General features: G+C 48.7%; 1 protein-coding gene across 1 annotated transcript in view; it reads right to left on the reverse strand.

Annotated features, from left to right (window-relative positions):
- LOC137322907 (cullin-5) overlaps nucleotides 1-12,728 on the reverse strand; it is an 82,979-nt gene that overhangs the window by 10,397 nt on the left and 59,854 nt on the right. Inside the window, exons 16-17 of the mRNA XM_067986128.1 lie at nucleotides 5,560-5,721; nucleotides 577-695 (exon numbers count right to left, since the gene is read on the reverse strand). Of these exons, the coding sequence (XP_067842229.1) occupies nucleotides 577-695; nucleotides 5,560-5,721 (281 nt within the window). The remainder of the gene's footprint in view (nucleotides 1-576; nucleotides 696-5,559; nucleotides 5,722-12,728) is intronic.

Below are 12,728 nucleotides of genomic sequence, written 5' to 3' on the forward strand. Positions count from 1 at the left end.
TAATGAATTACGGCGGCGCTTGCTATCGCTAGGTATGTATTTATCCTGCATCAGCATTATGCCTTTAAAGGTGTTCCATTTCTGTACTGAAATAATGTTGAATAAGTGTCTCCCAACCAATCTGCTTAAGCTATTCTTTCATTTCTTTTTCCTCTAGCTCTCTCCCAAGTTAAAAGGACAAACTGCAAAATGTTCCACCTAGCTGGATCGCTAAAAGCTAGTTTGCAAGTAACCACATTCTAGTAACATATTCAGAAAGTTGGACTGACGCCCATTTGCCTTAGAGGACTCTACCGCCTGCACTATGCATTGGCTTCTGCAGAAATAAATCTGTCAGGTTCCAAAAGTTTAAGAAAATTTATGCTTCTCTGAATGCAACAAAAAATCTTCTGCTATTTTGAATACCACTCTGTTAAGCCCATTTAAAAAAGCTGCAAGAGAGCAAAAGCAAAACAAGATGGCAGTATACAATGAAAAAAAATTCAGCTGATTGAAAAATTCATTTAGATTAGAAGAAATTACACCTCTAATATCTAAAAATAAACATGATTTGAAAACACTAATTTTAATACTTGCATTAAAGAGAAGTCCTGGTTTACTGAGAAAAGAGTGCCTTCTGTGAAGTCTTTGGGTGAGCTGACCTGAGGTTCATGGAGTAAAACCTGACGTTTCAATTTTGGAAAAGCTACAAGAGACTGTTGAGACAAAAACAGAACTAGTAAGATTCATTGTGCCAATGTCATATTACATTTATTGGACAGGAAGACAAAAAAACCTTGCATTTATTTAGCACCTTTAATGTATTAAACGTCTCAAGGCGTTTCCAGAGAGGTGAAGACAGATAGAGCAGTAATAGAATTAGAGAACAAAGGCATGGTCAAACAGATGTGCTTTTGAGAGGCTTTTAAAGGTGGGGAGAGTTTTAAGCAGCTAGTTCCAGAGTGTAAACCAAGATGTTTAAAGGCACTACCATCGAATGTGGAGCAAATAGAGGAAATAATACATGGGTCACCAGTCAGAAGAGCTCACTGAAACAGAGCTGGGGGAAGTGCAGAGGCAGGATGGGCAAGGCTGTGGAGGGATTTGTAAATGAGGACTTTGAATTCAGTGTGAAATAAAAACTGAGAATGCTGGAAATAAACAGCAATTCAGAAAGCATCTGTGAAGAGAGAAGGCAGGTTATAACACTTTGGGTGTATATCCCTCATCAAAGCCTATCTTTTCTCTTTACAAATGCTAACCATTCTGCTTTGCTTTTCCAGCATTTGCAGTTTTTCCTTTTTAGTTTACCCTTTGAATTCAATGTGTTGTGGTTGGGGAGCCAATGGATATTAGTGAAAACAGGGCTAATTGGAGAGCAAGATTTATTACTGGATAAGATGCAAGTGGCAGAGTTTTGCATGAGTTGGAGTTTATCCAAGTTCAGGAGGCCAGCAAGTTGTATGTATAGACTTTCAAAAGGCATTTGATAAAGTACCACATAACAGACTTATTTGGAAAATAGAAGCACATAGGATTAAAAGGTGGTAACTTGGCTACGTAATTGGCTAAGGGATAGTAAGCAGAGAGTTGTGGTGAACGGATGTTTTTCTGACTGGAGAGAAGTATGCAGTGGGGTCCCCCAGGGATCGGTATTGGGACCTTTGCTTTACTTGGTATATGAATGACCTGGACTTGGGTATAGGAAGTACAATTTCGAAGTTTGCAGATGATACAAAACTTGGCAAAGTAGTAAATAGTGAGGAGGATAATAGCAGACTTCAGGAGGACACAGACAGACTGGTGAAATGGGCAGACTCATGGCAGATGCAATTTAATGTGGATAAGTGTGAAGTGATGCACTTTGGGAGGAACAACATGGAGAGCCAGTATAATCTAAATGATACTATTTTGAGGGAGTGCAAGAGCAGAGGGACCTGGGGGGGTTGCAAATTCACAAATCTTTGGAGGTGGCAGGGCAAGTTGATAAGGCGGTTAAGAAAGCATATGGGATACTTGGCTTTGTAAGTAGGGACACTGAATACAAAAACAAGGAAGTTATGCTAAACCTTTATAAATCACTGATTAGGCCTCAGCTGGAGGATTTTTGGAAGGCACCATATTTTAGGAAGGATGTCAAAGCCTTGGAGAGTGTACAGAGGAGGTTTACCAGAATGATACCAGGAATGAGGGGCTTCAGTTGTGTTTGAGAGATAGGAGAAGCTGGGATTGTTCTCCTTAGATGAGGTAACAGAAAGGCTAGATGAGGGCAATGCAGTTGATGTGGTGTATATGGACTTTCAAAAGGCGTTTGATAAAGTGCCGCATAATAGGCTTATCATCAAGATTGCGGCCCATGGAATAAAGGGGGCAGTAGCAACATAGATACAGAATTGGCTAAGTGACAGGAAACAGAGAGAAGTGGTGAACGGTTGTTTTTCGGACTGGAGGGAGGTGTACAGTGGTATCCCCAGGGGTCGGTGCTGGGACCACTGCTTTTCTTGATATATATTAATGACTTGGACTTGGGTGTACAGGGCACAATTTCAAAATTTACAGATGACACAAAACTTGGAAGGGTAGTAAACAATGAGGAGGATAGCGACAGACTTCAAGAGATATAGACAGGCTGGTGGCATGGGCGGACACGTGGCAGATGAAATTTAATGCAGAAAAATGCAAAGTGATACATTTCGGTAGGAAGAACGAGGAGAGGCAATATAAAGTAGAGGGCACAACTCTAAAAGGGGTACAGAAAACAGAGCGATCCGGGGGTTTGTGTGCACAAATGGTTGAAGGTGGCAGGGCAGGTTGTAAAAGCAGTTAAAAAAGCATATGGGATCCTGGGCTTTATAAATAGAGGCATAGAGTACAAAAGTATGGAAGTCATGATGAACCTTTATAAAACACTGGTTCGGCCACAACTGGAGTATTGTGTCCAGTTCTGGGCACCGCACTTTAGGAAAGATGTGAAGGCCTTGTGAAGGTGAGGAAGGGATTTACTAGAATGATTCCAGGGATGAGGGACTTCAGTTACGTGGATAGACTGGAGAAGCTGGGGTTGTTCTTCTTGGAACAGAGACGGTTGCGAGGAGATTTGATAGAGGTGCTCAAAATCATGAAGGGTCGAGACAGAGTAGATAGAGAGGAACCTTCCGCCAATGGGAACAGTTTAAGGACCAGAGGACATAGATTTAAGGTGATTGGCAAAAGAACCAAAGGTGACATGAGGAAAAACTTTTTTTTTTAAACACAGCGAGTGGTTAGGATCTGGAATGCACTGCCCGAGGGGGTGGTGGAGGCAGATTCAATAATGGCCTTCAAAAATGGAATTGGATAAGTATTGAAAGGAAAAAATTTGCAGGGCTGCAGGGATAGGGTGGGGGAGTGGGACTAGCTGGATTGCTCTTGCATAGAGCCGGCGCGGACTCGATGGGCCGAATGGCCTCCTTCGGTGCTGTAACCTATGATTCTACAGCAGAGGTGGTTAAGGGGAGACCTAATAGAGGTATTTAAAATAATGAGAGGTTTTAATAGAGCAAATAGGGAGAAACTGTTTCCTCTGGCAAGTGGGTCGGTAACCAGAGGTCATAGATTTAAAATAATTAGCAAAAGAACTAGAAGGGAAATGAGGAGACATTTTTTCAGACAGAGGGTTGTTAAGATCTGGAACGCACAACCTGAAAGGGTGGTGGAAGCAGATTCCATAGGAACTTTCAAAAGGCAATTGGACATGTACTTGAAGAGGACTAATTTGCAGGGTTATGGGGATAAAGCTGGGATGTAGCACTGAATTGGACAGCACTTTGAAAGTGGCCGCACAGGCATGACAGGCCAAATGGCCTCCTTCTGTGCTGTAAGAATCTATGATTCTAAGGAAGTTGTGGAGTCTGGATATTCAGCAAACAACCAGGGAAGAGGATGGAATGGGGGATTCGTTTTTGGCAAAGCCAAACAGGATGGCTACGGTTAGCTGATAACTTAGAGGAAGTTCTAGATCATCCACAACTACTAAAGCAGGCAGCAGTGTTAGCCATGTAGGCTAAGTAGGTGGTAGGGAGGTAGAACTGATGTCGTCAGCATATATATGGATGCTGATCGCATGCTTTGGGACACCCTCAAGGTGACCAGGATAGAAGGAGATCTCCTGTTTTTTTTAAAATGGTACAGGAATGAGTGGAACCAAGCAAAGATGGAACAGTCAACTGTGTCGAATGCTAGAGGTAGGTTGAAGAGGGATTAAAAAACTGATCTCAAATGCTCGACCAGCATGTGCTGGAGCAGGTGATCTCAGGAACAAAGTACAATGCCAGTAAAATAGAAAGACCTGTACACAATCATAGGTGCAGCTAGCAAGGAGGATAATTCAAACAGTTTAGATTCCAGGAAACCAGTGTCCTCGAGGCTAGCTTCCTGAGTTTACAGATAACCCTGCCTCTCTTATCCAAGAACCGTAGACCCATTTTTCCATGGGTGTACGATTTTGTCATTGGGATAAAGGACCTCATTTAGTAGTGTAAACGCTGGGAGCCAGATCAATACTCGTCTCCTGGAATGCAAACTAAAACATAGTATAAAACCTGCTCGGCCTCAACCACCCTTCTTGGCAAACCATTATGTTTGTTGATCAACACCTGTGTAAAGAATAGTTCCTGAGTCTGCCCTAAACTTGCCCTTTTACAACCCTGAATTTGTACCCTCCTGCCCTGCTCTCTCGGTGTATCTAAAAGTACTGTTCTGGGTTTACTCTCTTTATCCCAAGTATCTTGTATATAAATCATGGCTGACCCCAAGCCGAACATCTGATCCCATATCTTTTCCATTAAAAAGACAGCCTACTTAAATCTCCATAACATCATCGGCTTCCCCTCACCCACCTCAGCCCATGTGTCACCAAAACCTTTATTAAAGCCTTTATCTCCTCCAGACTCAATTACTGCAATGGTCTCATGGCCAGCTTCCTATCCTCCACAAGCTTTAGCTGATCCAAAACTCTGCTGCCCGTATCCTATACCACACTAAGTCTCGTACGCCCATAACACCCCCTTCTCACTGACATTAAATTGCTCCCAGTCCCCCACACACCTTCAATTTAAAATTCTCATCTTTGTATTTAAATCCCATAATGGCCACGTCTGTTCCCCACCCCCCCCAACACCATATCTGTAACCTCCACCAGCCCTAAAGCCCCAACTCTCCGCTCCGCTGACCATGCCCGCTTGTGCATCTCCCCATCCTTCCTGTATGTTTGGTGGGTGTACCTTCAATCGCCCAGGTCCCACACTTTGAAATTCCCAACCTAACCTCTTTCAAGACCTTTCTTCTAAACCCACCTCTCTAACCAAGCTTTTGGTTACCCATCCTACTTTCTTCATTAGATGGGTGCATGTTTTCCTTGCGCCTTTGTGAAGTACCTGGAACATTTTTTTATGCTAAAAGGTACTATATAAATGTAAGTTGCTGCTGTATCGAATGTCTACAAGCAGGTCACCTGCCTACTTCCTCAGATGTGAAAGGATGCATTGAAATTTGGAAAAAAAGTGGTGCAAGAGAAAATAATTGTCAAGAAAAGAAACTTACCCATAATGTCCTCCTAAGTTCTGCATCTGGAAGTTCAGTTGCTAATTTTAGATTTTCAAAACTAATCTTTTCTCTCGGTCTTTGGTTCCAGGCAAACAGTACTGCCAACTGAAATGTGGTAACCTCTAAATCATACTGGCCAACCTCATTTTTGAAAGTTATCTGTTTGGGGGGGGGAAAATTACCCATTACTGTATGTCTATAACAAGGTAGATGACTGTGTATTATAGCTCATTTTATTGTTCGCTGCATAACACAAAAAATGATGAATGATAAATCAAATAAAACTGATTTTTATACTTTTGTGAGAAAACACTGACTTTTGTCTTCGTGCAGATTTAATTTCCTTAGGAACTACACTTTTCAATAATAGTGAGATCAAGAGTTGTGTAGGAGCCTCAGTTTGCTCACCAGGGTGTCTTTTAAATATTTTAAAACGTTTAAAACATTTATCATTACACAAATGTTTGGCTTACAGTCAACACTAACCTTAATCTTAGCTAGACTATTTCAACTCATGTCCACTTCTGTACTAAAAATAAAACCAACAGATCAGTTTGTTCACTAAATGTCAAATGATAGAAGCCCAATGCTCTACTATCTGGAGAGCTTTTATTTGCCAATTGTTTCCCTTTTCTCTCTTCTGATCGCATCAGCTACTGCTCAGGTACATTTCCACTGGTGCCAGGTGCCCTCCAGTATCTTGCATAAATGGCCATTCTTCATTATAGTCTAGATAGTGGGTTCTGGCAGGCTCTTCGATCATTTGAGGGAGGGGGCATCACAACTAAGCTTGATCCTATCATCATCAGACATCAACACATGCACTTTTTACCAGGAGTCACTAGATAGCAATCAAAAGTTCCAGCACTGCCATAAGATCAAAGTGCAAAAGAGACAGAATACCATCAGCTAACACAGTATTCATTTTAAAATCTGCAGAAAATCTACAATATAAACACAACTCATTTCACTCTGGTTGAGCTCATGAGGAAGGAGTCATTAACATGCTAAAGATGAACAGTCATAACATCACTCTCAAACATATCCTAAGTTTCTATTTACATATTTTCAAGAGCAAATATAATTTCCCATATGGCTTAAAACCAGCGAAAGTATCACACTAATTAAAAATAACATTCACCCAGATAAAAGGAGGAGCGAGAGAGGAGAGGGAGAGTGGAGCACAGGATCAGTGCTAAAAGGAGCAAGAGAGGAGAGAGAGCGTGGAACGCAGGATCAGCGATAAAAGGAGGAGCGAGAGAGATCGAAAGCGCGGGATCAGCGATAAAAGGAGTGAGAGAGGAGAGAGCGCAGAGCGTGGGATGAGTGACAAAAGGAGCGAGAGAGGAGACAGCGAACGGAGTGTGGGATCAGCGATAAAAGGAGGAGTGAGAGCGGAGCGTGGGATCAGCGATAAAAGGAGGAGCGAGAGCGGAGCGTGGGATCAGCGATAAAAGGAGGAGCGAGAGCGGAGCGTGGGATCAGTGATAAAAGGAGGAGCGAGAGCGGAGTGTGGGATCAGCGATAAAAGGAGGAGCGAGAGCGCGGAGCGTGGGATCAGCGATAAAAGGAGGAGCGAGAGCAGAGCGTGGGATCAGTGATAAAAGGAGGAGCGAGAGCGGAGTGTGGGATCAGCGATAAAAGGAGGAGCGAGAGCGGAGCGTGGGATCAGCGATAAAAGGAGGAGCGAGAGCGGAGCGTGGGATCAGCGATAAAAGGAGGAGCGAGAGCGGAGTGTGGGATCAGCGATAAAAGGAGGAGCGAGAGCGCGGAGCGTGGGATCAGCGATAAAAGGAGGAGCGAGAGCGCGGAGCGTGGGATCAGCGATAAAAGGAGGAGCGAGAGCGCGGAGCGTGGGATCAGCGATAAAAGGAGGAGCGAGAGCGGAGTGTGGGATCAGTGATAAAAGGAGGAGCGAGAGCGGAGCGTGGGATCAGTGATAAAAGGAGGAGCGAGAGCGGAGCGTGGGATCAGCGATAAAAGGAGGAGCGAGAGCGGAGCGTGGGATCAGTGATAAAAGGAGGAGCGAGAGCGGAGCGTGGGATCAGTGATAAAAGGAGGAGCGAGAGCGGAGCGTGGGATCAGCGATAAAAGGAGGAGCGAGAGCGCGGAGCGTGGGATCAGCGATAAAAGGAGGAGTGAGAGCGGAGCGTGGGATCAGCGATAAAAGGAGGAGCGAGAGCGCGGAGCGTGGGATCAGCGATAAAAGGAGAGAGAGCGGAGTGTGGGATCAGCGATAAAAGGAGGAGCGAGAGCGCGGAGCGTGGGATCAGCGATAAAAGGAGGAGCGAGAGTGCGGAGCGTGGGATCAGCGATAAAAGGAGGAGCGAGAGCGCGGAGCGTGGGATCAGCGATAAAAGGAGGAGCGAGAGCGGAGCGTGGGATCAGCGATAAAAGGAGAGAGAGCGGAGCGTGGGATCAGTGATAAAAGGAGAGAGAGCGCGGAGCGTGGGATCAGCGATAAAAGGAGAGAGAGCGGAGCGTGGGATCAGCTATAAAAGGAGAGAGAGCGGAGCGTGGGATCAGCGATAAAAGGAGAGAGAGCGGAGCGTGGGATCAGCGATAAAAGGAGAGAGAGCGCGGAGCGTGGGATCAGCGATAAAAGGAGAGAGAGCGGAGCGTGGGATCAGCGATAAAAGGAGGAGCGAGAGCGGAGCGTGGGATCAGTGATAAAAGGAGAGAGAGCGGAGCGTGGGATCAGCGATAAAAGGAGGAGCGAGAGCGGAGCGTGGGATCAGCGATAAAAGGAGAGAGAGCGGAGCGTGGGATCAGCGATAAAAGGAGGAGCGAGAGCGGAGCGTGGGATCAGCGATAAAAGGAGAGAGAGCGCGGAGCGTGGGATCAGCGATAAAAGGAGAGAGAGCGGAGCGTGGGATCAGCGATAAAAGGAGGAGCGAGAGCGGAGCGTGGGATCAGTGATAAAAGGAGGAGCGAGAGCGCGGAGCGTGGGATCAGTGATAAAAGGAGGAGCGAGAGCGCGGAGCGTGGGATCAGTGATAAGAGGAGCGAGAGCGGAGCGTGGGATCAGTGATAAAAGGAGGAGCGAGAGCGCGGAGCGTGGGATCAGCGATAAAAGGAGGAGCGAGAGCGGAGCGTGGGATCAGTGATAAAAGGAGGAGCGAGAGCGGAGCGTGGGATCAGTGATAAAAGGAGGAGCGAGAGCGGAGCGTGGGATCAGTGATAAAAGGAGGAGCGAGAGCGGAGCGTGGGATCAGCGATAAAAGGAGGAGCGAGAGCGCGGAGCGTGGGATCAGCGATAAAAGGAGGAGCGAGAGCGGAGCGTGGGATCAGCGATAAAAGGAGGAGCGAGAGCGGAGCGTGGGATCAGCGATAAAAGGAGGAGCGAGAGCGCGGAGCGTGGGATCAGTGATAAAAGGAGGAGCGAGAGCGGAGTGTGGGATCAGTGATAAAAGGAGAGAGAGCGGAGCGTGGGATCAGCGATAAAAGGAGGAGCGAGAGCGCGGAGCGTGGGATCAGCGATAAAAGGAGGAGCGAGAGCGCGGAGCGTGGGATCAGTGATAAGAGGAGCGAGAGCGGAGCGTGGGATCAGTGATAAAAGGAGAAGCGAGAGCGCGGAGCGTGGGATCAGTGATAAAAGGAGGAGCGAGAGCGGAGCGTGGGATCAGCGATAAAAGGAGGAGCGAGAGCGGAGCGTGGGATCAGCGATAAAAGGAGGAGCGAGAGCGCGGAGCGTGGGATCAGCGATAAAAGGAGGAGCGAGAGCGGAGCGTGGGATCAGTGATAAAAGGAGGAGCGAGAGCGGAGCGTGGGATCAGCGATAAAAGGAGAGAGAGCGCGGAGCGTGGGATCAGCGATAAAAGGAGAGAGAGCGCGGAGCGTGGGATCAGCGATAAAAGGAGAGAGAGAACGGAGTGTGGGATCAGTGATAAAAGGAGAGAGAGAACGGAGTGTGGGATCAGTGATAAAAGGAGAGAGAGCGCGGAGCGTGGGATCAGCGATAAAAGGAGAGAGAGCGGAGCGTGGGATCAGCAATAAAAGGAGAGAGAGAACGGAGTGTGGGATCAGTGATAAAAGGAGAGAGAGAACGGAGTGTGGGATCAGTGATAAAAGGAGAGAGAGCGGAGCGTGGGATCAGTGATAAAAGGAGAGAGAGCGGAGCGTGGGATCAGTGATAAAAGGAGAGAGAGCGCGGAGCGTGGGATCAGCGATAAAAGGAGAGAGAGCGCGGAGCGTGGGATCAGCGATAAAAGGAGAGAGAGAACGGAGTGTGGGATCAGTGATAAGAGGAGCGAGAGCGGAGCGTGGGATCAGTGATAAAAGGAGGAGTGAGAGCGGAGCGTGGGATCAGTGATAAAAGGAGAGAGAGAACGGAGCGTGGGATCAGTGATAAAAGGAGGAGCGAGAGCGGAGCGTGGGATCAGTGATAAAAGGAGGAGCGAGAGCGCGGAGCGTGGGATCAGTGATAAAAGGAGGAGCGAGAGCGGAGCGTGGGATCAGCGATAAAAGGAGGAGCGAGAGCGGAGCGTGGGATCAGCGATAAAAGGAGAGAGAGAACGGAGCGTGGGATCAGTGATAAAAGGAGGAGCGAGAGCGGAGCGTGGGATCAGCGATAAAAGGAGGAGCGAGAGCGCGGAGCGTGGGATCAGTGATAAAAGGAGGAGCGAGAGCGGAGCGTGGGATCAGCGATAAAAGGAGGAGCGAGAGCGCGGAGCGTGGGATCAGTGATAAAAGGAGAGAGAGAACGGAGCGTGGGATCAGTGATAAAAGGAGGAGCGAGAGCGGAGCGTGGGATCAGTGATAAAAGGAGGAGCGAGAGCGCGGAGCGTGGGATCAGCGATAAAAGGAGGAGCGAGAGCGCGGAGCGTGGGATCAGTGATAAAAGGAGGAGCGAGAGCGCGGAGCGTGGGATCAGTGATAAAAGGAGGAGCGAGAGCGCGGAGCGTGGGATCAGCGATAAAAGGAGGAGCGAGAGCGCGGAGCGTGGGATCAGTGATAAAAGGAGGAGCGAGAGCGGAGCGTGGGATCAGTGATAAAAGGAGGAGCGAGAGCGGAGCGTGGGATCAGTGATAAAAGGAGAGAGAGCGGAGCGTGGGATCAGTGATAAAAGGAGGAGCGAGAGCGCGGAGCGTGGGATCAGCGATAAAAGGAGGAGCGAGAGCGCGGAGCGTGGGATCAGCGATAAAAGGAGGAGCGAGAGCGCGGAGCGTGGGATCAGTGATAAAAGGAGGAGCGAGAGCGGAGCGTGGGATCAGTGATAAAAGGAGGAGCGAGAGCGGAGCGTGGGATCAGTGATAAAAGGAGAGAGAGCGGAGCGTGGGATCAGTGATAAAAGGAGGAGCGAGAGCGGAGCGTGGGATCAGTGATAAAAGGAGGAGCGAGAGCGCGGAGCGTGGGATCAGCGATAAAAGGAGGAGCGAGAGCGCGGAGCGTGGGATCAGCGATAAAAGGAGGAGCGAGAGCGCGGAGCGTGGGATCAGTGATAAAAGGAGGAGCGAGAGCGGAGCGTGGGATCAGTGATAAAAGGAGGAGCGAGAGCGCGGAGCGTGGGATCAGTGATAAAAGGAGGAGAGAGAGCGGAGTGTGGGATCAGCGATAAAAGGAGGAGCGAGAGCGGAGCGTGGGATCAGTGATAAAAGGAGGAGCGAGAGCGGAGCGTGGGATCAGTGATAAAAGGAGGAGCGAGAGCGGAGCGTGGGATCAGTGATAAAAGGAGGAGCGAGAGCGCGGAGCGTGGGATCAGCGATAAAAGGAGGAGCGAGAGCGGAGCGTGGGATCAGTGATAAAAGGAGGAGCGAGAGCGGAGCGTGGGATCAGCGATAAAAGGAGGAGCGAGAGCGGAGCGTGGGATCAGTGATAAAAGGAGGAGCGAGAGCGCGGAGCGTGGGATCAGCGATAAAAGGAGGAGCGAGAGCGGAGCGTGGGATCAGTGATAAAAGGAGGAGCGAGAGCGGAGCGTGGGATCAGCGATAAAAGGAGGAGCGAGAGCGCGGAGCGTGGGATCAGTGATAAAAGGAGGAGCGAGAGCGCGGAGCGTGGGATCAGTGATAAAAGGAGGAGCGAGAGCGGAGCGTGGGATCAGCGATAAAAGGAGGAGCGAGAGCGCGGAGCGTGGGATCAGTGATAAAAGGAGGAGCGAGAGCGCGGAGCGTGGGATCAGTGATAAAAGGAGGAGCGAGAGCGGAGCGTGGGATCAGCGATAAAAGGAGGAGCAAGAGCGCGGAGCGTGGGATCAGCGATAAAAGGAGCGAGAGCGCGGAGCGTGGGATCAGCGATAAAAGGAGGAGCGAGAGCGGAGCGTGGGATCAGTGATAAAAGGAGGAGCGAGAGCGGAGCGTGGGATCAGCGATAAAAGGAGAGAGAGCGGAGCGTGGGATCAGCGATAAAAGGAGGAGCGAGAGCGGAGCGTGGGATCAGTGATAAAAGGAGGAGTGAGAGCGGAGCGTGGGATCAGCGATAAAAGGAGGAGCGAGAGCGGAGCGTGGGATCAGCGATAAAAGGAGGAGCGAGAGCGGAGCGTGGGATCAGTGATAAAAGGAGGAGCGAGAGCGGAGCGTGGGATCAGTGATAAAAGGAGAGAGAGAACGGGGAGAGAGGTGAAAAAACAACTAAAAAGTGATGTCAGCACAAGGGAAGGAGCTAATTGCTGAGTAGCTGGTGAATTTTTTTTAGTCTTCAAGTTTTTTTTTAAGTTTAGTTAATAATACAATAAATAGAGGCATGGCAGAGAACCTCAGACTCATCGAATGCACATCTTGCGCCATGTTGGAACTCCAGGATGCTTCCCGTGTCCTGGACAACCACAGGTGCAGGAAGTGTCGCCAAATGGAGGAGCTCGGAGCTTGAGCAGCAGCTGGCGTCACTGCAGTACATCTGCAAGGCTGAGAGCTACGTGGATAGCAGGTTTCAGGAGGCGGCCATCCCACAGCTTAAGCGAGTGCAGGCAGAGATGGAGTGGGTGACCGCCAGACAGACAAGGAGAATCAGGCAGGAGTCTCCTGAGGGCATCTCACTCTTGAGCTGAGTCTGAGCCTGGTGTCACTGAGCGGCTACAGAACATTCTGGAGGGGGATGGCGAACAGCCAAAGGTCATGGTCCATATCGGTACCAACAACATAGGTAGAAAGAGGGATGAGGTCCTGCAGGCAGATTTTAAGGAGTTAGGAAAGAAATTAAGAAGCAGGACCTCAAAAAGGTAGCAATCTCCA

Source organism: Heptranchias perlo, chromosome 6 (genome assembly GCF_035084215.1).
Source record: "Heptranchias perlo isolate sHepPer1 chromosome 6, sHepPer1.hap1, whole genome shotgun sequence".
NCBI lineage: Eukaryota > Metazoa > Chordata > Chondrichthyes > Hexanchiformes > Hexanchidae > Heptranchias > Heptranchias perlo.